Source organism: Syngnathus acus, chromosome 2, assembly GCF_901709675.1.
Source record: "Syngnathus acus chromosome 2, fSynAcu1.2, whole genome shotgun sequence".
NCBI lineage: Eukaryota > Metazoa > Chordata > Actinopteri > Syngnathiformes > Syngnathidae > Syngnathus > Syngnathus acus.
The window spans coordinates 6,358,637-6,386,552 of NC_051088.1; the positions used below are offsets into that span (position 1 = coordinate 6,358,637).

General features: G+C 40.2%; 1 protein-coding gene across 1 annotated transcript; it reads left to right on the forward strand.

Moving 5' to 3' along the window:
- Window positions 1–4,208: 4,208 nt before the first annotated feature.
- LOC119115488 (LHFPL tetraspan subfamily member 4 protein-like) lies at window positions 4,209–27,405 on the forward strand. The gene is made up of 4 exons (XM_037240011.1): window positions 4,209–5,454; window positions 19,807–20,043; window positions 22,135–22,151; window positions 23,158–27,405. The coding sequence occupies exons 1-4, from the start codon at window positions 4,893–4,895 to the stop codon at window positions 23,209–23,211; spliced, it is 870 nt and encodes a 289-aa protein (XP_037095906.1). The 5' UTR covers window positions 4,209–4,892; the 3' UTR covers window positions 23,212–27,405.
- Window positions 27,406–27,916: the final 511 nt, after the last annotated feature.

The window sequence follows — 27,916 nt, forward strand, 5'->3', positions numbered from 1 at the left end:
TCTCGGTTTTGTTCCAAGATACGCACTTCAACATCTCCCGGGCTGCAACAAAACTTGCATCAGTAGAAGAGTTTGGAGATGCAATCCACTTCTTGAAAGTGTTTTTTCGGTCCTCAAATTTCTCCACCAGCACTGCAATTGCATGTTTCCTCTCAGTTGCAACTGGGTGATCGGCAGCAAATTTAGCATGCTTTAGCTGAAAATGTCGCTCCAAATTCCTCTTCTTGTTATTTGACAACTTCTCATTGCAAATCAAACATGCAGGCAATGCTTCAGCATTGGCAATGAAAGCAAATAGTTGAGTCCATTCTTTCTTAAAGCCTCTGTTCTCATCAGCAATCTTTTTCTTTTTGCCTTTTGAATCCGTGGCCCATCACTCACACACCTTTTTGTTTTCAACACACCTGTGCTGTGTCGCAGGCTATGACGCAATTTTCCCATTTGGCGTCATTCTTAAATGCGGAATTTTTAATAAATTTACAACTTCATACATTTTTATAGCATAAGAATGGTTGTGTCATGATTAGCGTATAAAAACCATATTTAAAAGAACAACAACAACAACAAAAACATTTTTCCATTTTCACGCATTTTTGCAAAAATTCTAGGGGCGTGCTAAAGAGCCGCGGGTTGCCGAGCCCTGACTTAGATGCTGATAGCCTAAGCAGTTTTTGTTAATATACCGTTCATCATTGTGACATTACTGCCATCTGCATTAAGCTATAACAGTGTTTACCCGGAAGATTTCTGATGACTACTACAGTACACCTACTTTGTAATTGTAGTATGATTGGGGTGGAGTATGTTGGATACAAAACGTCCACACACTCCTGTTCAAATGCCAAGTTTAAGTGATATGAAAAATAATGAGCCCAAAATGAAACTTTTTCCTCTCTGAATGTGACCTATAACATGTACATTGCCATTATCATTATCATTATTATTATAATTATTATAATTGCTATAATTATTATGAATAATAATTTCACCTTGACGGGAAGTAAAAAATATCAGATAATTTTTCCCCTACTAAATTGTACATAAAATTCGGTTTAAAATGTGCTTAAAATGTGCATTAGAGTACAAAATGCAACAAAGTAGGGATACAATCCAAGAATAACACGAAATATAGTGACAAAGAGTGGAAGAGATTGAGGCAAACACCTCTCTCAATATGTATGAGGCTGGCATTATACTGTCCTCTGATCATTTGCCATAGTCTGACACTTTCAGCTCTACACCCTTCTCTTCCACCCTCTTTCTCTCTGTCGCGGTCTCTCTCTCTTTCTCTCACATACACAGCACACAATCACGCACGCACGCACGCACGCACGCACAGACACACATGCGCACACACTTTCAAAACACCCAACCCCCTGCTTCTCTTCCTCCATCTTCCTGTGTGAAAACACCTGAGTCCTCAGGAGGCATCCCCAGCTTGAAGAGTCTATTTTCTCTCTCATGACATGTCCGCACTTCAGCGGCTACATTGCACCTTTCGCTCTGCTAGTTTTAGCTCACGCATTAGCACACTTCTGCTACACTTGTGCACATGAATTCTTGCACATGTGCGCACAGGGAATCACTACGTACATACGGTAAAACACACATGCATGCATGCATGCACACAAGCATGCATGCACACAAGCACGCACACACACGCACTCATACAGCACACACACGCACGCTCACTCATACAGCCCGTCAAATCCCCTATTGCAGCCAACGTATGGCATGAGGCCTCGGGATGACGAAACAGCGTCTGAGTGCTGTGGGAGCTGAGGTCAGACTGGCATGTTTGTTTAGACACAATCCAGATGTGCTATGTCATGCAACCCGAAGATGCCACATCATGAAGAATAAAGAAATACGAAAATCATGTTGCACATTTCTTTTCCTTTCTTTAAGGAAGACCACGTTTGGACCCTTCCTCTTAAACGCATGCACGCACGCAGGCACGCACGCACGCACGCACACACACACACACACACACACACACACACACACACACACACACACACACACACACACACACACACACACACACACACACACACACACACACACACGGCCTAGTTTTGTATGAATGTGCTGGCTGGATGCGTCTGTCCCAAGAGCATTACACAGCTTTTAATGGACAGAGAATGAAGGCTTCAATAGTTAAGGCAACATCTGGCCTTGAAGACAGCAACCTGTTGGAAGAATAGATATACCGGATATGTCAAATTGTTGTACTGTACTCGCCTTCGACTCACCCGACAATTTGGGAATATAGAAAGTAAGACGGGCTTTGGGTAAAAAACGGTGCATTGTCATTTTCGTGCTGGGGCAATGGTCTAAGTCAGCATGTTTGTGAATTCTCACTGGGCATCAAATTTGTCAAGGACGGAACAAGACCAGCAGCACCCAATGAAATCAAATGACAACGAGTCTCCTGAAACTCGCCGATGCTTCAAATCCAGGGGTGCATTTGAAGCAAAGATTCCAGCTCCCTATTGTCATCCACACAACCTTGGCTTATAATGTCGTGCAAAGAGCAACGTGAAGAGGGATTTGAGAGGAAATCTGAGCACGGCAGAGATGTGGTGCATGACTGCATGAATAGGCTGGCCGACATGGTTGTTTAATTAGCTATGGTGAAGAGGCATCCCATCCCAATCAGACTGGAAGTTGCTGTCAGAGGTTGGAAAAACAGGAATTGAGAGGAGGAAGGCAGTAGGGAGATTGGGGTAGGCGGTAGCAAAAGCCTCCTGAGTTCTGTTGGATATGGGCAAGCTGGCAGCCAGGCGGGAGTGGGTACTGGCTGGCCAACCTGACAGCAGGAGGGTGTTGTGGTTAACTGTTGTGCAAACTCCCAGGGCTACACCAATATTCATGTCGAGCGAGTCTGGCACATAGCGCTGTCTAACTGTGCAAAGTGGTGGGCTATATCCAGTGTTGGTATTTTTGCAGCTTGGTGCAGTGAGCAATTAATGGGTGGTTTGCACCACTGTGGGGGAGAACAAAGCCGACTTGCTTTGCAGCCAATGGAAATGCCTCCTCTAATACCCGTTCAAATCAGCCTGTGAGAGGCATACAGTGCCGCACATATAGAGTTGAAGGAGTCCATGCAGGAGGTTGAAGCGTGCAATCTTTGGCATTTACTTTTCAAAAGCAGATCTGTTATTTTCGTGCAGATGCTCGAGCACAATTTTGCTGTATTTAATCAGGCGCAGGCAGATAGATTTGGCGTTCCACGAATGTGTGTAATGTAACATCACCCAATTGACAATAGTGCGGGACAGTCCCTCTGAAGCTATGGAAATCTATTGAACGAACAGTAATCATTATCATCTGAATAATGTTTGTTAACCCCCAACCAAAATTCTTAAACACGCTGAACCAGTCTTGCACCTTCATAAAAATGAATATGTGCCAGCTTTGCTTTCTATGGATAATAAGTCTAAGGCGAAGCAGCTTTGTTTATGTAGCACATTTGATTCACAAGGCAACTCAATGTGGTTCACACAATCACAGGCACAACCCTAAGGCTAAAATCGCACTGCTGATCAGTTCTATTTTTTTTTCCGAACTCAATTTGTTTTCGAAAGGGGCCAATCTTTGACAACTATGAGCCTGTGAAGCCATTTGAGCCTCTTATGTGATTAAGTGCTATGCAACCTAACTTGACTATAGGTCAATGAATGTGAGTCGTTGGTTGTGCTCGGCGAGCTGGTGATTATTCCAGGGTGTAGTCTGCCTCTCGCCCAATGCTATCTTGATAGTGGCTCCAGTGTTGAAATATGAAAATAAATAATTTAGAGAATAAATAATAACAAATATAATAATAAAGAAGAATTTATTTTCAATTGCCAGAGGAAAAGGAAAGGAACGAATGAGCTAATGATTTTTCATGCATAAAAAATACTTTTAATTCTTGAATATTAAATTAAGAGACTAGATTTTTAATCATACTACATGCCTGCATGCACCAGTCTTGTATATTATAGGAAGCACATAGGAGCAAACGTAATATTATTTCACTTAATATTTCATTTCATCCCCCCATTTCACTATGTCAAGGCCGATTTCTTCCAATCATGGTGGTGGGGGTGACTACCTGCAAGTTTAATTCAAAATGAAACCAGCGGTGGCGTGCTTTGACGCAAACGTCCACCCTCCAGCACCCCCACCCACCGTGGCCGCGCACGTGAACGCGCCCCCTTGCTGTCATCAGTACAAACATCAGCGTCTTCCCGGGGTGCGCGCAGAGGAGCGAGAGCAGGAGGAGGACAGAGGAGAGCGGGAGAGAGAAATATATAGGGGGAGAAAGAGAGAGGGGCTACACGTTGTGGATAAAGGCTGTCCGACGAGAAAAATGATGATGATGGAGTCGTGGCGGTGGAGAATTTTGGATTTACAAGAAAGGACTGCTCAAATTTGACAGAGGGGGCTTTTTCGAAATTACGCCTCTTCTCGGTCTCCTGCATCCCATCCCCTTTCTCCTCCTCTTTTTATTTTCCCTCCTTCGATTTCATGTGCACATCCTTGGTCATATAGGCGAGACAGTAAGGGGGTTATCCCACGGATGCATGGGAAGGTAAAAAAAACCGGACGAAATAAGACCGCTTATCCATCCATACATCCATCCATCCTTCCTTCCACCCTTTCTTGGACGCTCGTGATAGACACCATGAAAACATATTGGCTGATGAAGCACGGAAAGCCGCTTTAAATTAAAACATCGCGTCTGCATGTGAAATAAAGACATCCCCCTATTTGATGGATCATTCATGGTGTTGCCCCAAGGAAAACGAGTAATGTTGAATCACTTGTCGTGGTGAATTATTCATTAGTAACTATAGGTAGGCTATGATTTTTTGTGGTTTTTCCACGTAGCATTTTTTCCTTTCATGCAAGGCCAATCCAGCTTTGCATTTAAGTGGATGGTAAAAAGTGTCTGTGTGGATTTGATTGCCTTTTTGGGAAGGTGTGCAGGGGCAGACGACGGGGGTGAAGAGAAAGAGGGAGATTTTTTTTTATCAAGAAGAGGAATAAACATGTTGCCTTCCCAAGAAGCCTCCAAGATCTATCACGGCAATTACAACTACAACTACAACCCGCGGGCCGTCGGGGTGCTGTGGGCCATCTTCACCATCTGCTTCGCCATCGTCAACGTGGTGGTCTTCATCCAGCCGTACTGGATCGGCGACAGCGTCAACACGCAGCAAGCCGGCTACTTTGGCCTCTTCCACTACTGCGTGGGCACCGGGCCGTCGTCCAGCCGGGAGCTCACCTGCGTGGGCAGCTTCTCCGACTTCAGTTCCATCCCGTCAGGAGCCTTCAAGGCGGCCTCGGTGTTTGTGCTGCTCTCCATGGTACTCATCATCGGCTGCATCGCCTGCATGGCACTGTTCTTCTTCTGCAACACCTCCACCGTTTACAAGACCTGCGCCTGGATGCAGCTGCTGTGCGGTAAGCGCGCGCACAGACGTACGCGCATACGCGCAAGGGGGACACCGTCTTTTATTTGTTGCATCTATTCGTTTTGTGTACTTGTGTGCCTGTGGGGGAGGGCATAGGCATGGAATCTGTGCAGCTGTCTGCTTCGCTTTGGTCACGTTTAAATTTAATGATGAAATGAGCCTCGTTTTTGTGGGTTGAGTTTTCACATTACAAGTGATGGTAGCCTAGAGGGGGGCAAAGTGTGGGGCTTCATTGCTAAATTTCCTCAGCTCTATAATACAGTGTATTGTGTTTAGGAATTCCCCCACCCATAAAAGAAGTGCAGGATTAGGGATTCCTACGCACTCCACTTCCCAGAGCATAATTTGTCATAATGTCAAAGATGGCACAGTTTTTGTTTTGATTTCTTAAAGGAACATTGATTTATATCTATTTCCATCTATTGCAGTTCAGTTGCATCTTATTTTATTGTATAAAAAATCTGACTAAATTCTCAAGGCAATTAAAACTACTTTGCCATAGTCTTAAAGCAGGTAATTGTGGCTATTCATTTCAAAGCCATTTCAAGTGTCTTATTGAACAAAATCCTACTGTACTGCAAGCGGGAATTTTCAGATAAAGCATCCTTTTTAGGATTCTGAAAGGGAGTTTAGTGTGGGAGTGGGTAAGTCTGTAATTCTTTAGTGGTGAAACCGAACTCTACACTATGTTCCAAAGGGCATAAGACACATTTAAGTATTTGCTTGCTTCTTAAAAATATTTTAATCCCGGCCTCAACAAGGTTGAAGCAGTATCACAATACTGATCCCTCAAAAGTAGGGTAATTGGCAAGTCTTTTTGCAGCTCAACCATCATACATGGCAAACACACCGACACTGTTTTACCATCTTTCAGACAAAGGTACATACACTACCAACCCATTAATCATAACATATTTTCATAAAAATCCAAACATGTTACTTCTGACCAATTATTGTGCATATATTTAGTCAAAAATCTTACAAATGTTTGGATAGCATTCTTGTGTTTGGGACACCAAAGTCTATTCTTAGTTTTAAGATTGGGGCTGCTTCTCTTTACAAATATTTGAAAAGAAACCTCCCCGAAATTTTTCAAGTGAGTTCCATTAATTACAGTGCACGGTTTAGAAAAAAAAATTACATTTTCCAGTTGAATATACAATGCCCTCTATAATTATTCATACTCCTGGTTAAGATGTGTTTAAAGCCCGAAAACAATTTCAATTTTGATTCCGGAAGCATAGTACTCTCCGACTGAGAATTGTAGAAATGTTACACTAGACATAGAATCAAGCTCCTCCGATGGCCATCTCAGTCCACGGAACTCAATGCCATTGAAAACATGTGGAGAGAGCTTAAGTGGGGAGTGCAGAGGAGAGAACCCAGGTTGTTGGATGATTTAGAGAGGTTGTGCAAAAAGGAAAGGTCGGAGATCCCTTTCTCTGTATTCTCCCATCTTGTGGAGGTCCTCTTTACATGTTTGTGGAGGATAACGATTATAATTTCATCAATGAATTGATTTCTACAATAATTCAAAGGGATTGACCCACACTCTTGTCATATTCATGAACGAAATGATGACATCCACCATGCACATGAACGTTACGCCGAATCCGCATCTGCCTTACACCAAGTACACTACCATTCAGAGCGCGTTTAGGTCATGTATAATTTACTACTTTGTGTCACCAATTTACAAGATGTGCCGGGGGGCATTGCAGCCCGGGCACCAAGTGAGGCATAACGTGTTTACCAAATTCAAAAACACGCAAAACTAGACTTACCCTGGCATGAAAATGAGGATGTACGTGTTCCAATTTCCGTGTCCAAATTGTCAGGTGTATCTGGGCTGCGGCAGCTCCATGCACCAGAACGTCCAGTGAGGCGCATCACGGTCCCAAAGAACGTAGACTACACTAGCCTCCCCCCCAAAATGAAATTACGCCCGTTTTTATGGTACAAGCGCCTGTCTGCCAAGATACAATTCTGCAGGCTTCTTGTAGTTGGTAATTAGGGCTGTTGTTTTAATTTCTCAGCTCTGATTCCACAGAATTGAGACAATGTGGGAATGCATTGGTGGGATTGTTCACAGCACCAAATAAAGCAGACACGAAGCTTCAATGTACTAACCATGATAGTGTGTAAGGAATCCTGCACCATTACAATGATATTGTTGAAATGCGAATTACCACCATCCATCCATCTCAGCTTGCTCATGATGCACTATGTCTTAAAACAAAGTTTTGGATTCATCATCCCATAACTGAGGTTTTATTTATTTTTTATGATCCGTACTGCTATTTTGAGGGATGATTCCAGGTCGATGGGATTATTCTTCTGAGGGCAGGTTACATTTTCTCCCCTTGTTTGCGTGTTCGGATTACAATTTGGAGAGCTGGGTGAGCATAATGTGTAAATGCCTCAATGGACAGTGGACACAGGAATATCCATGGACCAGGAGAGAAGGCAATGCATGACATTTACAAATGGCTGAATGGAAATGTATTATCCTAATGTGAGATGCCTTTGAGATTTATGAAGGCGGCTCTTGGACATTGTTTAATTAAGATTGATTGTCTTTACTATTATGGTCGAACATTTTAAATCATCAATAACTATTTAAAAAAAGCACTCAAAGAGTGGCTCTTTTGGCATCAAATACATTACTTATATAAAAGGAACCAAGACCATAATTAATCATTTCAAGAATTGTCCTGTTGCAGTCTGTCCTCTGATTGCATGTTGAAATGTTTGGTGCTCTCATGTTGGCATGAATCAAACAGCATTGGTTTTCTCTTATAAGGCCTTCAATTACTGGACCAGATTGGTGCTCTTTGTGGCAATATCAGTTCGGTAAAACATTAGTAAAATTGCATGAACTTAAACCTGCAGCATTGATTGTGCTGAGGAATCTGATGATGATGCAGCCATTATCGGCAGTATTGCTTAGCTCCATAAAATCTGTGAAAATATCATGACTCTGCCGGTGCACATCAATCCTGTCATATTTCTAAAAAGTAATCTCAACCCCGGCGAAATGTGCCAATGTCCATCTCTGCATTGCAGGAACTCAAGATGTGCACAGACACTACTTTGCAAATCGGTTTTCTTTTTATCGCTCTCTCTCTTATTCTGCGAACAGCGAGTCCACTGTATTGCATGTGCGCAATCCAAAAAGAATTGCAATTTCCATCTTTTCTATTTTGTATAACCACAAGTAACAAATAAATAAAAATGTAATGGAAATTAAACACACTGTTAACGAAATTAAGATGCATTGATTATATTAATTTTAGTTAAAGCAACAATGTTGCCCAACATACAGTTCTCTTCCTATGTTCCTGACACAGTCCTAGACAAAATCAAATGGATTAATGAAATGAGAGATTACATATTTAAATGATCAGTTCATGTTCATAAAAGTTGCAAACATTTTGTTGTCCTTCCAGTGGACACGTATGATCTGTGGCAGAGGTAAGTTGTCTAATAGGCTTGGCTTTTGGCCTAATGCTGTTCACCACCTTGAAGATGTCCATTTAATCCTCCACTCTGGCCTGCTGGCTGTCGCAGCTTGTCCCCTGGCACAGCCCAGTGACCAACTATGCCACTGTGAGTACATTGATGGCCAATTTGAACTGACAGTGACCTCAATTTAGGCCAACTAGACCAAATGCGCAGTTAGGGTGCAGATCATGATGGCGTTGTGCATGCAACTCCAACACGGAGAGCAAAAGACAACCATTCATCCAATGACAATGCCATTAGCAATTTAGCTTTATGGCAGCTCAAATGACAGTATAGCTCTGAACGCCCACACGTTTCCCATGTTATGTCAGGTTTGAGGGTGTGTAATTCTTTAAAATTGAATAATTACTGCAGTGAATTTAGGGGGGTTCAAGTTAAGGTTAAAGTGAAAATGATGATGATAAATAGAAGCCAGGCCAAATCACTGGGTCCCAGGTTTCTTGGCCGAGCAAAATGTCTTGGCATCTCGAATCTGAAAGTGGGCCAACAGTGCTATGCTGAATTGACCAAAATCAAACAAGGTTAATACACTCAAAGATAAAGTGTCTTGCACAACTTTGAACAAACTGGAGAAGCTGAACCATATTCTATTGATTTGCTTCGATTTTGGGCCATAGGGAATATAGACAAGCAAAGAATTCATAAAGACAAAATCAAAATTAGGGATGGCTTTCGATCCGACTCATTATGGTTTTATTGACTGGCTGAGGGAATGAAGTAATAAAAATGATATGACATGATGTCATATATGACATAGTGGTATGGGTGAATATCCAGACAACATTTTATATCTCAATATTGGTATTTTTATATGCCTAAACAAGTTTTTAATACAATTAAATTAAGAAAATATATATATCCAAAAAATACAACAAAACACAAAAACCTAGTGGGAAAAATACCTCCCAAAATATTGGGGGGTACAGCCATTTTTTAAGCAATATACACCGTTGCGTACTTTGTAATGGGGTGAGATATTCAATAATGTTTACATCTATGCTTCTCTAGCAGTGTCACAAACTAATACTTGCTGCCGTTATATTAACCTTCCCATTCCTAATTATTCATTTAAAGAAACAAAATAGGGATACGTACAGTACAGATTAGGTTAGATTGGGATCAGAAATTACTAATTTCTCCAAATTATGCTGTACTTTCACAGGAACATGAATGATGGGCGCATGTTAAATTTAAAAGCCTAGACTAAGCTGCATGCTTCCGCAAATGAAAAGAACAAGTGCCTGGGCAAGAGTTCCCCAAAGACCTTGAGCTCTGTAAAGAGCTTTGCCGCTTGTTCCTTGACATGAATTTTCATCCATTCAGGCAAAATACTCTCGAGTGAAGTCAGTTTGAGTTCATGTTTTCTTTTTGGTTGGCAAAAAAATCACTTTTATGGGACAAGTAAGATCTCAGTCAGATTGATTGGTTTATTTGGAGAATGTCTTCAGCAATTCCTATACACTTTTTTATTCCATCTGTTACCCTTTCCACCCTTATCGCTCCCGTTGCCTTTCTTCATTTTCTACTCTCTTTCTTGCACCTTCCAGAAGAAATTAGTTACTATAGGAAGGCTGGAAGCCTATGAGTCATTGCAACTCCTCCCCACATGCATCAGCTCATCCATCCATCTCCTTTTTGCATCTGACCTCGGCTGTTGCAATATTAAACAGATCTAAGCAGGACGCCGGCCGTGGCACAGGGGATAAGCTGTTCCGGTAGAAATTAAGTGTCAGCTCCTGCTCGGTCAAAGTGTTTTTGTGCGTGTGCGTGTGTGTAATTGATGGTGGATGATAGAATTCCTAACTCCAACAAGTAAATAAATTATTAGCTTTTTAAGCCAATGTATTGCCACTTGATTTATGCCAAGAAAGGACAAATCTGTATAGCCATGCCTTCAACAGGTCAATGGGCATGACATTGCAGTGCTGAGCAACAGTTTGGGCTGTCACCATTTTTTAATGACTTTTTTCACAGCAATTTCACAAAGAAATAAACACAAAAAGGAGAATTATGCTATGAAAGATGCAAAAGTTGTCCACAAAACTTTAGAGGCGGGTGGAACTTGAAGATCAGCATGTTGATGCAGGAATTTATTTTCCCTATTTAATGTCACTGTGGCATTCACTAAACTGATAGTATGTTTGAAAATAAAACAAACTTAAATGCATCTGGGAAGAGCCCAGTGAAATTTGTGATGGATATACGTACGATGGTAGCCCATATAACTTTAGGGTAGCCTCTGTTTTTACGTCGCCCGTATAACTTGTATGTCCTCTGTGGTCTGTCAAAGATTTCCATGAGACTTAAGTGCTCTCTGAATCACTGCCTACAGCATAAATTTTATTCGAGTAAATCCTACGATTTTACGTTTAATTTCATGTTTACTTCACATATAGTACATGTGCACAAAAACTGTGAGCTTCATCCATCCATGTATTATCTGAACCGCTTATCCTTACGAGGGTCGCAGGTGTGCTGGAGCGATAGGCGGGTACACCCTGAATTGGTCGTCAGCCAATCCACCCTTCTGTGACATCTATTACTCTCCAATTGTTTTGACAGTATTATATACTAATATATATCGTATAGTACCGTATTAGAACGTTAACCTTTGGGCAAAGTAATAATGGTAGACTTCTGCGAGGAAGAAAAAAAACATTTAATTTGGAGCATGTTTGCATTAATATTAATGTCAATATGTCCCATTATTAACCAACACACAACGTCTCCAGCTCCTCTCGAGTAGCTCAGTCCCCTGTAGCTTGCGTGCTGCTCCAATTTCTTTCGACGGAATTAAACTTACATGGTTGCCATTTTAATTAGAAGTAAACCCAAGTAAATGAAATGCGCAAAGACATACATTACATTTACATGATTACACTTTTATACAACACTGGCAGTTATTCAGTTTTGTGTCTCATTTGATCCCAAGCCAGAAATATTAAATTCTGCCTAATCCTTTTTTATAATTTACATTTGGGGATTTTAGTGTTTCAATTTCCTACAAAATCTGTGACAAGTTATGATATACAAATTGAAATGAATGTTGTGCCATTCATAAATACTTTATTCATTCAAGATTTTCAGGATCACTCAATGGCCAGGCAATCCAGTCTGAAAGGCATTCGAACTACAGTTACTTCCAAACTACTGTACAACGGCATATGCAAATATGTGCGGTTTCTACCTAAAATATTTCCAATAACTATGGAACAAAGTTGACCACATTTGTTTTAAGGCCATGTGTAACTGCTTTAAAGGTAATGCATTATAATGCACTCACTGGTCGCGGGGGTATGGTTAAACAGTAAATATTTGCAAATAATTGACAGCCACAATGCAAGGACCACTCACGGTGGAAATGTCAATTTCATACACTTTTGAATGATTATGAACTTTCGTATGTTTTTAATCGCTATCTTCTGCATAGTACGGTGCCACATAATAGTTCATTGTCCTCATAGACAGAGATGCACACCTACAATAAGAGAGAGACAGCAAGAGAGAGAGAGAGAGAGAGAGAGAGAGAGAGAAATAGGAAGTGAGTGAGCGAGCGATTCCCGAGGGGATACCCCTGCCCCCCATTTCTTCCTTTCCTCTCTATCTGAGATTTCTGGATGTCTTTTCCCAACCAAACATACATGTTTTAATAATCAGGCGGTTAATAAATAATTCTAAAGTCACCAGGGTGGTTCTAAAAATAGCCTTACAAATGAATAATGAATTTCTTTGACCCTTCTCTGCATTGTCTGTCAGTGTGTGTGTGTGTGCGTGTGTGTGTGTGTGTGTGTGTGTGTGTTAGCATGTACTTGCTCCTATAACGAATGGCCATGTCTTTTTTTTTACCCTTAAAAATTCATTTGTACCATCTGAAGGGAAGCCCTTAGGCTACATGCCCTTACACTGTAGCTACCTTTAAAGTATGGAACTATAAAATGTCACCACGACATCCACTTCTAAAAAAACAAAAGCACCAAAGTAGCCATTGTTGGCTTTGTTGGCTTTTCACTCTTAAAAGATGCATGATTACAACTGTCCATTTGTAAGGCGAGCCTTGGAGAAACAGGGCTCCAATACTGTAGCTATACCATTCAACACAAAAGATAAACTGTCAATACTACATACACTTGATTTAAACAAATGATTACATTACACATAATGTACATAGATAAATACATTAACAAATAGCCGGCAGTTGCTTTGTGCATTTGCAGTCTGGATCTGAAGGGATGAACACATCTTTCTTTGGCGGTAGATGTAATTGCTTTCAGTGAGGATCGTTGCTTCTGTGGAACACTGGGAATAATGCAACACACAAAACAAATGCACACAGTGCTTGGGGAGCTCTTGTTTTCCTTCGCTCTCTGTGCCATGCAGTTCTTCCTTGTTAAATCATTGGCGGTCAAGTGCTATAATATCAGAATATTTGCATACCGCAGCTAAAGCAACCATCTGCTCTGGAAATCTTTCCAAACTGCACCAAAGTAAGCTGAACTGAACCTCACCAGTCGGTGGGAACCAGGCTATATAATAATGTAGAAGCAGGTCCTTCATGCGGCGAAACGGTCAGTGAACCCTAGAGGCGGTATGATTGTGTAAAGTGCCACCATCAGCATAACGCACACATACACACACATGGATGCACATTCCACAGGCACACATACATGCATGTACACATGGGCTTGATCTCAACTCCTATAAAAGCTGTGTGTATCAGTGACGAGGCCATCCATTAGATAGATGGAGGACAGCAGGCCAAGGTCTAGACACCGTAGCAAAGAGAGGGCAAAGTCCTCGACAGCTTTATTATATTACTGCCTGGACATGGGGAAGTCTTTCTGTTCACATATTTACAGCTTTACACTCTGATGCACCAATGAAGTGCTGTTCTAACATTAGTGATTCTGTGATTGATGACTATTTTGCATTACATCCATATATCAGCAGATCAAGTGAAAATGCTCAGGAGAAACATGGCAGCTTTGGATGCTCCCCTTAAAAATATTGAGCGCACACATTTAAATTTAGTATGCTGAAAATATTTTTAGATCTCTTATATAATCACTTTGGGTTGTTTAACTAGAATTAGAATGCCATGTGGAAAAGAAAGTCTGTCAAAATGGTTACATAATAGCCCGAGAAATATCTCCTTTGTGCTATAAATAGATTGGGTGCAGCATATTTAACTAGTTGGATCACAACTCTGCCTTAGTTTTTTTTTTTTTTTTTTCGAATGCTCTCATTAGTTGGGCTCGTCTTTGAAGCCATGTTCCAAACAGCTGACAGCTTGTGAAACGATTGGAGGCGATGAAGTGAGATGAAAAAAATAAAGACACGACAGTGTATTGCATCAGAGGGCGTCCAGCTCGCCCCGTTTTTCCTACCACTTGCTGTTGGATCCCCTCGCTTGGCATCTTTGATGTCTCTGGGCTCCGAGTTCAGAAGGCAGCGTCTTGAGAGATTGGAAGGGGAGGAAGCGGGAAAACCCCCACCCGCTTCAAAGGGCTTTTCTCTCATTTTATTTTTAGCTCACTGGTGCCCACTTTTAAACACTGGAGTTGGAAATGGAGGATGTCATGTTATACTTGCTTCTATTTTGTTTAAATGGAAGTATAAAATATATGCAATCATACCAAGCGGCTGTGGTTTGATGCTTTGCTTGGTGGCACTTTGTCAGGGCACTGGCATTAGTCCATGTGTTGCAATTTTAGTTATTGAGTTATTGGGACATGAGAACATGCAAACTCCACACAGGAGACCTATGACCTCCGAAATGTGAGGCGACGTGCTAACCAGTGTGTCACCGTATATATATTTTTGCTGCTCTGGCAAGGGAAGTTTCCAGTGTGTAATAATTATGCAGCACTCCTTTTTTTTTTTAATTCTGAGCTAGACTGGCAGCCTGTCCAGTGTGCCTCGCCTCTGGCCCCAAGTCAGCTAGTACAGGCACCAGCTCACTCATGCTATAGCAAAATAAAGAAATAAAAAAATTGAGGGAAGGAGGAACTTAACATCCTTGACATCCAGTACACTGAGATACAATGATTGTCCTAATGGGGCCGCCCGGACATTTTATAAGCTCCTGTGGTATAGTTTATTTGTGAAAAGAAACCAAAAACATGGCTATAGCTACAAAAGAATAATCATTTGTTTTACATGGTTATAACTGTAGTTTATGTGCAATAGCAACAAAGTAAAACTTGATAGCGTCCTAAACAATTTAAACCTGCATTGCATGGTCACACCTGTGTGTGTTAAGGTATGAGCGTTGAGCAGGTTTGTGTATTTAGCAGCAGATGCAAAACGCTGGTTGTTTTGGAACAGACTGGAGGCAAACAAAGAGAAACGGTTAGTAAATGAGCTGCCCTGAGGTGGATGCACTTGGTCCCTCCGATTCGTCAACTACATGCTCACGCTCTCCCAAACCTCCATGGGACTCGGGAGCATTTTCACATAGCGCACGTTCATCAAAAACCCATAAAACATGTTACCTGATGCTCATTACTCAGTAAATTATTTTTCTCATTGCCTGTCTATGCTTCCATCTTGTACGGCGGTCATAAAGAGAAGCTAATAATGTTCTGATTTCCCAGGATGATGCCTTGAGTTGGTCCTCTTTTCTCTCATTACTTACTGTAATACCGTCATTATATCCCTTCTCATTACATTCCCTCATTATGCCTGCAATGATTTGGAGTGGGGAGCCGTCACACTTTGAGTGTATCCTTGCTCGAGATGTGCTCTTACTAATCTCGTATTCTCCCTCATCTGTTGCCACGAGTGCACCGCCCACCATTGACTTGTGATGGATGGTGGAGGTGAAGCCTTCACAGGGAATCGGTAATGGTACACCACTCCACCACATACTTCATGGATTTTACATTTGCATCCAAAACTTTGATGCCTATAAAAGCCACAGAAATACAGCGGAACCTCTAAAGTTAAACACTCCCAAAGTCTTACAGTTCAAAATTTGAAACAAAATTTGAACAAAAATGCAACTCGGGAATTCTTAGTACCTATAGACGGTACACATAAAACTTTCAGTGAGTATCATAAGATTAACTTACATTTTGCATATCCCTTTTGAATATTCAGTCAGTTGCGTGACTTTTTTTATTTTACTTCAACATACAGAAACTGTATGCCCTGCAGCCCATTTTATTCAGAATTTGGGTGACAACAAGTGCTGATGCAAAGCTTATAGGACAGGCAGAATACATTATTAAGTGGAGAGAAGGTAAACACCAGCAGAGGGAATCGCTTATGAGCAAACTGCATGACCTACACAAGTATCAACGGGACAGTGCAAAATAAATTCCACCACCAAGAAGCATCAAAAGTTGCAAAACACGCATACAAAGATTCTTAAATATTAATGTACATCACCTCAAATGCTCCCAAATATGCATGAACAGGCAGCTAGCTGAGGATATAATCTACTGGATAAAATTCAAATTTTTCCTCTGCTGGATTTTTTAAGCAACGTAATTGAATATTTAAACATAAGCATATGCCAAACATAAACATCCACTTTGCCTTTGTGAATCCTTCAAATTGATTGAGCGACTCAAAGTTCACATAAACACAGCTTGTAGCTCAAACCAAACATTTCAAACAAACTAAGCATTAACCAAACTTAGAACTATAGCATCCAAGTCTATTTCTTACCAGTTGCGTGAGACCAAGAACTGAGGAGTCTATTTGTTTTTTTTTTCTTTCTTTGCTTTCCCTGTTTAAGTTTCTTCTCTTTCACTAATAGGCCCCCAGCTCACATGGTGGTCTGTAGGCAATATGGCCATCCCTGGCATCTGACAGGAAGTTTGGTGAATTGTGACGTGGCTGTTTTTTTCTGCTTCCTGCAGGTCTGGAGGGGGACTAGTGGATATTTTGACTGAATGATCTCTGCCTCAGGGCGGCTTGGTGGTGCACTGGTCAGCACATCCGCCTCACAGTAAGGAGGGTGCCGGTTTGATTCCACCTCCGACCCTCCCTGTGTGGAGTTTGCATGTTCTCCCTGAGCCCGCGTGGGTTTCCTCCGGGCAATCCGGTTTCCTCCCACATCCCAAAAACATGCTTGATTGGGCACTCCAAATTGCCCCTAGGTGTGGGTGCGAGTGTGGATGGTTGTTCATCTCTGTGTGCCCTGCGATTGGCTGGCAACCGGTTCAGGGTGTCCCCCGCCTACTGCCCGATGACCGCTGGGATAGGCTCCAGCACACCCGCGACCCCCGTGGGGACATAGCGGTACAGAAAATGGATGGATGGATGGATGGATGGATGGATGGATGGATGGATGGATGGATAGTATCTCATATGATGACTCGGGGTTACTATGGCAAAAAGCAGAAACAGAGCATCAATATGACAATTCAAGGTGTTTGTTAATGGTGCAATAATGCCTTCTATGTTCTCATCTCGAATCCAAGTCTGCTCCCTTAAATACTGTATGTTCCTCCATATTTCCAGTATGGTGGAGCAGGCAATTACCAATCACTACTCTACTTCTTTCAATAGTTGTTGCTGCCGCTTAGTCTTAGTCTGTTTTTGAAATATTCACCAAGTAAGTTCTGCGGACATTTAATCTACCGGACATTGAGTGACATGAAATAATCACTAGCTCGGTCGAATCTGATCCTCTTTTATGAGTAGCGCTGGTGATGTTAGCTGTGAAAAAGACGTGTTGTGGCCTGAATGAAGATTGAGTGTGACGGCTGCCATGTATGTTCACCATCTCCCACTGGATCCCACTGCTTTACTTACAAAGCCTCAGGCTGGCGCGGGCTGAATGCTATTTAAACAGAGCTGGTGAGCGTGGGACGTGGTCCAATCAGCTCCCAGGGTGATGCTCACTTTGATGAATGAGCATACGTGCAAAGTATGGATTACCATTTCACTTGGGCTCTTTGAATTGCATGTATGGATTTTGCTAGGTGTGGGACTCTACGTGTGTTTGTATTTGTGTGCATGTGGACACCGTCGTTTGTGGTTGTGTATGCGAGTGAGAGCAGCTTTTTTGTCGATGTTTGTTTTTCTTGAGCCCTGCAATAGTTCAGCAAGTCCTGTCCAGGGTGTACTCCGCGTTTCGCCCAAAGTCAGATCGGATAAGGCTCAAGATCATCTGCAACCCTAATGGAGATAATTAGAAAATCAATGAATGGATGGTTCTTCTTTAGGGTAAATGTCATGATACTGAAGGCGATTTCCATGTAATTGACGGATTGATGCTGATCACTGTACTGTAGTATTATTGTCACCAGTGGCAAAATATTGCAAAAATTGTATCAAAAGCTACTCGCTAATTCCCTGACATAGAAAAGTTTCATTTAGGGGGTCAACCATCCTTCAGAAATTTAGAAAGAGAGCAGATTTCACTCTTCACTTTGCGTGCAAATGTGTCAGTGGTTAATGTTGTCCATTCATTAGAGCTTCTTAAAAATTAAGGATATATCGATTGAGAGGATTTTACGGGTTCACATCCTGCCTCTGATTGAATAATTAATAAATTCAAGGGTGTGTCTGACTACTTTGTTCCATATACTGTCGACTATCACCAAAGCTACTTCAAGCACTTCGAAAAGAAAGCTGCCAGGGTTATTGTTACATTCCTTTCCCCTTCCATAATCAGATTCTAATGCATGATATTGCACATCAGCTGCTACTAACACAGAAATGTTGTGAGCATTTTATGCAGAGTGTTCTTACAGCCCATTGAGCAGTGGCGAGTGAGCACTGCACCTAAGACGTACGTATCAGGGCACCAAGGCCAAGTTAACCTGAATAAGTCATGTTATGTTTTCATGTTTTTCCCATGAGTACATCCGCTCATCCATATTCCATACTGTGTATCCTGCACAGAGTCACGCCAAATTCATACCTTTCAGATATGGGAACCACTCCACAACCACTGGCCTTTTCCTGGCATAATATTTTGTTTGAATTATTGAAAAATAATTAGAAAAAAAATCACAAACTGAGTGGTTGAAATCATTGTGGTGTAGTGTTGTGCCGAAGATGGCCTACATAAATAGAAAAAAGGTTTTTTTGAACAAAGACTGGAATAAGTAGAAGTACTGATTCAACTAAAAGTAGGGTACGGGAATGTACAAAATTAAATGACATTTTATTGTATATATGCATTGTGAATTAGGGTTATAGTTCCTATCTTTTATTACTTTAGTGCTTGTACTTAGAAGAAAATAAATATTGTTCCGTACTGTGTTATTGTTAAAGCACGACAAGCATTGACTGATTTTTTTTTTTTATCAAAACATGTTTCCATAGCTTTGACAAGACAAAATTAAAAAAATTGTTTTTTTTATATATCAGTTACCTGCTTGTGTATTTAGCCTGGCAGAATATACAACACATTTGCCCTGAATCATCATTGTAGCTGACAAAATTGAATTCTTATAAATAATGGCTATATCAAGTAAATATCTCTCTTTACCAAATTCATTTATCTTCCAGTTCAATTTCTGTATTACCATTTTTTTGTTACTTTTTGCTTCCCACCTGTGTTACTCCTTCTCACATCCTTTCTGAAGCCGCTACAGGTCCCTGCCAATTAAATAAGTTTCTTGAAAGACAGTTTTTTTTCCAACAGCTGTACGGACATTAAACTAAATCATTAATTGATGTTTCTATGCATATCTGTCTATTTATTGTTTGTATTGTTGTGTGTTGGCACAGAGATGTGAGCATGCCATGTTGTACTGGAAACTAATTCCACCAACTTGTTGTGTGGTCATTAATAAATGAACCTGAATCTTTCCTCCTCTAATTCCGTCTCCTCCTTCTCCTTGTTCTCATGCAGGTGTATGCCTGGTCCTGGGCTGCATGATCTTTCCTGATGGGTGGGATGCCGAGGTCATCCGGGACATGTGCGGGGAGCATACGGGGAAGTACTCCCTGGGTGACTGCTCTGTACGCTGGGCCTACATGTTGGCCATCATGGGCATTCTCAACGCTCTGGTCCTCTCCTTAATGGCCTTCGTCCTGGGCAACCGGCAAAATGATTTCTATCTGGACGACCTGCAGACTGACAACAAAGGTTAAGACGTGTTCCTTGCAATAACATACTGTGTATATACGTATATGAATATATTCCCAAATATGGAATCAAGGGAAGTCTTTTTCACCACCTCCACCATTCACAAAAGGACTGAGACAGTTGCTCTCATTTGCATTTAGGAAGGATAACCCCTTATAACATTTCCGTGCAACTTTGTTAAGGTGTGGCACAGGTCCCGAAGAAGAATGTATTGAATTCACACAAAAATCTTAAATATCACAGGCAATTAAGTAAAATACCAACTTTTCATTTTCCTTCCGTAAAAAAAATAAATAAATACTGCAGCTTACCATCTTGTACTGTCAACTAAACAGGGTCCGACAATGAGCATACTGTTGGGCAACCATCAGCCAAGTTGTGATGGCTCTGCCAGAACCAGCACTGACTGAAATAGAGACATGTGTAGTCTCAGGGGCCAAAATGTACTCAAGTAAAGGCCATCAAGGCCTAACAAAAAAATCACAATCAAGTAAGATCCATGGATGAAACAAAGAAGCGTGCATTCTCAATCACCAAAAGGCACACGTTTTTTGTATGTAGCGTCAGAGGGTCATCAAAAATCCACACTCTACACTCCTCAGTTAATAGGAAGTGTGATTTAAAACAATAATATAACAAAATATATAATTACATATGTAGACCTACCGGTGCATGAACTGCAGTAGTTAAGTGTGTGGACTCGGTAGCCAAAATACATAAATAATAATAGCCATTAAAAAGGCAAGGTTATGTTGATTTCCTCACATTTATTTTATGATTATTTATTAAATTTGTACTGGTGACCGTGACCCTTGTGGTCCAACACTGTCACGTGGTAGCCCCAGACCATTGGACCGTTGGGAATGTCAGATCCCTTGTAATTAGCAATGACTATGTATCTTCTCTAAAATTCTTTGACGTCTTAAGCAGGCATATTTTTTCTCCACATTGTTTACATTTTAGATCATTTGAGTGAGAATTTCCTCACTTACATAGAAATAATAATTTAAGGGGGGGCACCCTGTGTTTTTACCGAAAACATTTGGAGAACCTGGGATTTGTGTGTCCTCAAGGGTGTTTCGCATTGTAGGCTCCACAGTATTTGAAGTGTTGTTAGGTTGACTTGTATATGATCAGATATAGAATGAAAATGCATATACCCATAATTTTAATTTAATGAGATGCAGATGAAAGAAATACAGCATAGTATAGTATTTCCTGTTGATTTTCAGATTTGAAACAATTCACTCATTTTTTCATTGTAGTTTCAGTGCACCATTCAAAGGCTCTCCCTCAGTGCAACTCTGACAGTTTACACAAAGTTGCATCAGGACATTTGAATCCTTTTTGTTAAGCTGTGTGAAAGTGGACTATTGGAGGAAAGGAACGGAAGAAGAGAGACAAAAATGAATAGAACACCAAAAAGGAGAGTGAATCAGCTATAGAAGAAACAAACAGAGATAGCCAGGACATAATAGTGACTGTAATAGAGTGGACGTTGTAAGCTATAGCAGTAGATCGGGAGCAAGATGCAGTAAAACAGAAAGGTGGAAGAGGCTGAGACTGCAATATAAATGGGAGAATTGTGACATAAGATGTTTCACTTCTCCGATGGATCTCTGATGGTTTCCATGGTAACTGGAGATATTCCAGTGCGTGGGCATGTCTTTCTCTTTTTATCTGATGAACCCCACTGACTGTGAGTTGTCGTCATAGTTTTTTTTACACAACGAATGGATCCATTGCTTCATCAGCTGTGTACCCCCCCCCCCCCCCCTACTGCTTTTATATTCATAGAAAGTGAAATTGCCCTCTGGCTTAGCAGCAGTCAATAATAAGGAAAATGTAACTTCATTCACGTTAATAGAAAAAAAACAGCACTGAAAGGGAAGCATTTGAAGAGGAAACGAAGAAGAAATAAACATAAGCCGGCACATGCGGCCAACAAATGTCATCATTCAGCCGTAAACAATGACTTGGATGCTTAACTTAGACTTACATAAGCATAATGTTTTGCACGAGTATGCACTTTCTTCCACTTTTTGTTATTGCTTTCATGCCAACACTGTTGTCCTGTTTGTGTCTTTTCAGATTTTGCTGTGTCCAGGGTACGTAAGGAATTTTGCTTTGTCAGTTACATTTGCATGAAACACACACACACACACACACACACGCACTCACGCACACTCACTCACTCACTCACTCATATACACCCACTCACACAATGTATCGCAATATAAGTGTGTGTAAATATGTAAATGTGGATATTGAACATGAACAGACCCCTTTAAAAAATAGATCATGTCGAATAATTCATAAAAATACAAAAGGGTGATTAAACAAGTTTACGTTCTATAATCACCAAAATTTAACATTATTTTGAATTCACATTGGTCAAACCCACGCATCGAGATCAAGATGCAAACAAATCATGTCAACACAAATTTCTTCTGTTTAAACAAAAAAAGCTTATTCAGGTTGTTCTCATTATCAACCTAATTAGAGTGCAATATTATCATAGTACGTAATCTAAAAAAATTAATTCTCTTGAGAAGAGGTATTGCTGTGATATTGCCATTTGTCATTTCCCCTCTGTGCATAATGTGAAAAAGTGCGTGCGTGTGTAGGGGGGTGGGCTACTGAAAGGAGTTTAATACAGGTATTTCCCTGGCTCCAAAATAATGAATTCCCTGAATGCCAAAGAGTTTAATTTCATGGCAAATTAAGCAGATAAAAGGACTGGAGCAAGTTGTGAATTTGTCTTTGGTAGCTTTACACGGGAAGGCTCAGTTGGTGGTACAAAGAGACGCCAGTGCAGGGATAGGCACCACAAAGAATGTTGAACAGAATATCCAAGAGTCGCCAAATCAACCATCTGGTATGTTCTTTGAAAAGCATGCAATACATGAGCCATCTCAAGTTACATTTGCTCTATGTCCCATCGGCCACGGCAACCGTCACAGGCAACGGCAGAGCTGGGAATTAAATAATTGGGTGCCTGACATCTAAAATTTAATTACAATATGTGTTATGACAAAGATTATATGAATAATATAATCATTCATTTGTTGACTACTTCATGTTGTGCGTGTTTTTTTGTTGTTTTAATTTTAGATTGAGGTTCGGGATAGAAGAGAGCCAAGGTACGGGGTCCAACGTCTTCACTGAGGACAACGATCACATTGGACATCTTCTCTTCTTCTACTATTCCTCTCTGTTTCGCTTTTACTTCCTCTTCTCTGTTTTTTTCTTCTTCTTTCCAGTGATCAGGATATTAACCAATGTCAATAGACACCAAGTGTACAGGAGTATGTAAGATAATACAAAAAAAAACAAAAATCAACAACAAAGTCATTGGGATAAACTATATTTTGGAAAAACAGAAAAAACTAAACGTCTGTACAGTGAATTGAAGACTTGACTTTGTCAACAAATACATTAAGAGGAATTGATTTTTTGTGAGAAACTCTTAATATGAGGAACCACCTTGTCTGTAGACTTATTTACCATAATTTTGCAACTCACTGTGCATTTTTGTACACATCTTCATGAATGACAAATGAGAGTCCCTGTAGAGTAGTTGGATTTTAAGCCTTTCTTTTAAAATCTCAATTCTTAAACTAGTCTTGGCCATCAAGTGCACGGTGCAATTGGAGTTTGTAATTCCATAATACTTTCATCTGATTATGTTTACGTTTCCAATCAATGTGAGGCTAAAAGCGCTCACTGGACAACTGTGCCTGCAGTTTTCCCAGGTAACATTGATCAACGCCAAAAGCTGCAAGAGTCAGCACAACATAAAAGTACTGCATCATTAATAAAGGCAGTGACAAATTACAGATTTTAGGGTACTACCCTTCTTGAATAGGTATCCTTTAAAAATATTTTAAGAAATGGTTTATAGCCTGATCATTGATCAGTTAAAGGTAAGGACACCTTTGCCTCTTTGCTTGTTGTAGAAAGTAGTAAAGATAATGTCAAGACTTCATAAAATATATCACAACGAGGCTCAAATTTTGCCTGATCAGGAAGCATTACTCAAATGAAAAATAGCAAGCATTTTAATATTGTCAAATAGCAGGCCTACACGCATTGTAAAAAGTACTTTATAAGCCGTAATTGATGTTTGATTAAAACTGTCTTCATTTGACAATTATAAATTCACATTTATTGTAATAATTACCACCAAAAGTAAAAGTGTTTGAATTCTTCATTAACCTTTATAATCCCACCCTATCGTAAAGGGCTTCTGATTCAAGAATCACGGGGGTCGTACTGACTATACACTTCCTTACACATGGTAGCATTCATAAAATTAGCTTTACCTAATGTATTTTGGAAAACGACTTCTTTATATTTTACTGAAATTCCTACACAGAAATTCCTTAGTCACCCCCCCACCCAATTGTTCAGAAGGTCATGAGTCATTCATAAGAGAGCAAAGAAAATTGACTACAATGCATTTTATTTGAAATTAAAAAAAAAAGATATAGCTTATTTATTGTAAATCTTTAAAAATATGTTGACAGTATTTTGCTATTTTTCTAGCAAAATGCAGCCAGACATTCACAATTTTCTTAGTTTCAACTGAATTCACATTATTTAAAATTATTTTACTTCATCATTGGTGCAATTTGTGCATGTTAATTGGTGGACACTCGTTTCACTGTACAATAAAATTAGGCGTTTTTGTTCAATTTCCCACTAATTCCCGATGAGCAGATATTTTCTATCGAGCAATCTTACCAATTTGTGTCTATTTGTCAAGTTGTTTTCTGTTATTTACACTAGATGTTCTTATTTGAACAAACAAGTCCAACACTCACAAAAGTGCTGTCACACGACACCAGAACAGGACTAAGAAAGAATCCCATCTCAGTGTCTTTTGGGAATTTTGTCATTAAGCTTCATGCATTACGCATGAATACTGGATTTGCACCTTTATCAGGATCTACAGTAGAAAGAAAGAAGACGTAACGTCATTGATGAAGGTATTCCTAGAATTCCAAACAAATGATGAGCTTTGTACTACATACGTTGCTACATTGCTGCTCCAATAAACATGTAGCTCCTGTTTTTGCTGCACCAGCAACATGTGAATGCCATTTCAAACATGTAACTGTCAGGTCATATTGGGTAGAATGGCTCAGTTGTAGGAACCATGGCGAAAGTAGGCCTTTGTTAAATACACTGGACCCTTGGGGCTTGCACGATTGAATAAAACATAAATGGAAATTGAGCTGAAATAAAAGTCTAAAAGTAAAAATGTACATACAGGAAACAAAGCATCGGGCTATTATTGACATTCGGCAAAAAGGACAATAGCAAGACCAACAAAAACTAAAACTGAATACAAAAATGAGGTTACCTACAGTATAGATTATGAGACCCGTTGCTAGCGGTATTCCTTGAACACAAGTTAACCGAATAAAAAGTGACGACATCTAAGCTGAGGCTGGCATTAATAAATCAACCACATTACTGGAAACTATCCATTTTTGTGAATTCCTTTGTCAAAACATTTTAAAATCAACACAACAAAGGTTGAACAGTCTCCCGGAAGCAATTGTGTTCAAGTTCTGAAGGTCCACTGTACTTAAAGGGGCAAATGTTTGCTTTCACACCGATTTTAGACTTCATTTTAATTGCGTAGCATACAGCTGATTGCTAACATCTTTAGGTGGGTTGGTATTTTCTAACCTCTGACACCTGCGGGTTTGTCTGACAAGGCTTCAAAACCAGTGGGACATGTTTACTCAAGACACCAATTTCAAACATGAGTCACACTCAAGCCTCCTCTGCAGGAACACGTTGTATGCATCCTCTGACCTTGCTTTATGCAGTCCAGGTACAGTCATGAGCAGATAGCTAGACGTGTGGTTATTTTTGGACGCTTGCTAGCTAACTCTCAGGAAGCTGTGTCCACAGCACTGTATTAACGGCTCAAATAAGTGCGTCTTGCAAACGCACCGATGTGGTACGGTTCCTTTTGACACGTTTGGAGTGACTACTCTGGGTTTACAAGCTGGGCCAAGCAGGCAATATGAAAATAGCCCTTATGCTGAATCTAATGATGCTGTCACACTCACGATTTTCGCCTCATCAACCATTGCGGTGCCAAGCCTTGATTTGAAACCACCGATGAACTGTGTGCAAACCATTGTTGTAATATGTAAAGGCAGGTTGACGTAGAAATGTGGGGTCATTATTTTTTCTTTCTTTAGACTTTTTAGACAATTCGTCCACAATGCAGACACCTAAGCATGGACACGTTCCATCTCAAATTCTTTGCATAGAAAAGGTGATAATGTGTCTTGATAGGTAATATATATCAGGATTTTCTTACCCTCTTCTCATTTGGGAATACTTTTATGGATACACTATGTCTTTCATGAAACAAACGACAAAAATCTTCTAAGGGAGTGAACAAAAACTCGAAAGAGGCTAATGTTCGGACCTCCAAGCGTCGTTGGCCGCACGTTGGCCGGTCAAGGCTCCACTTTTTCCAATCCTGAGGAGTCGGCGCCAAACCGAAATAAACCTTAACAAGGAACTGACGCTATCTTAACCCTGATGAGCACATCTTTCTACTACTCCAGGTGCCTCTAAGAACTCTTGATCCAGATGTGGTGCAGAACCAGCAAAACAAGTAGTGACACTGTAGGTTTTTTTTTCTACTAAAAGACTAAGACACTCCTACTGAGCGCCCATTTGTCGCAAGGTGGATCTGACTCAGAAATTGGGGTCCATTCAGTTTGGAGTCAAGCAAAGATGTCCCACCTGATTATTTACTTTAATTTGGGGGCAAAGGTTTGTCTACTTTGAATTAAATAACTTCATCTTAAATTCAAAGACAGAAAGATGCGTCAAAGGGGGAAAAGCATTTTCTGATACCCCCAAATATTTGCTGACCATGTAAATGTCATTGAACTGTTTTGTCATGCAATACCATGTATAAAGACATCTTTTTGGGAGGGGGTGGGTGAGGTACGGGGCAATGATGACTAACGTCCGGTGATTTATGTTCTGATTTCTGTTGACTTTTGTGTTCATTCTTGAAATGTTGCCAAACTATCATGTATTACATGAGAAGAAAAAAATATTTAGTTTTGCTTTTTCTAAAAAAATGCTGTGTTACAAAATGATTCTATGAGCATATTTGTCAGCAAGTTTGTTTGATTAATGTGTTGCTCTATCTTTAGCTTTAGGTTAAGGTTTCCATTTGTTGTATTTTCCTATGATGGTTGTCGTTGTGTCACAACAAGATCATTTTCTCAATTAATTTCGCTGAGTTCTCGATGGACTTCTAACACCCCTAAAATGCAATTTTTGAAAGACAGACAAAGAGAGAGAGACAGAGAGGGAGAGGAAGAGAGAGAGAGAGAAAGAAATCAATTTGAGAATTTACTTTATCATCAAAAAAGTCTGAAATTGGTTTTGTTGCTTTTCATGGTTTATGCTGATTTTGATTTGGAAGTTATATTGTCTAATTAATTCCTAGATGTGAATAGTATTACAACTCACTATGACAATTTCTGTTACTCAAACACATTTTGAGAGGGTCGAATAAAAAATATTTTACATTCAAAACAACTGCTTCCTTTGTGTAAGGCTGCGATGCAGCCCTTTTACTGGGCATTTTGGTCAATCACAGAAGTAAAAGGCATGCTTAACATTTGTTAGCCTATAATGTACAAAAACAAGCAAACACATTGACGAATGAAAAGCCACAATTAAATGATTTTTGAAATGAATTTCACAAGAAGTGCTGAAAATTACAATTTCTTACTGAAGTTAAGAAATAATATCAATTTTTTTGTTCATAAATATTTGAAATTTCCAAGTAAAATATATAAAGGAGTGTCTTACTAAA

Coding starts and splice junctions, on each gene's coding strand:
- LOC119115488 (XM_037240011.1), top strand. CDS start 4,893: ATGCAAGGCCAATCCAGCTTTGCATTTAAGTGGATGGTAAAAAGTGTC. Junction 5,455..19,806: donor CTGGATGCAGCTGCTGTGCG/GTAAGCGCGCGC, acceptor GTTCTCATGCAG/GTGTATGCCTGGTCCTGGGC.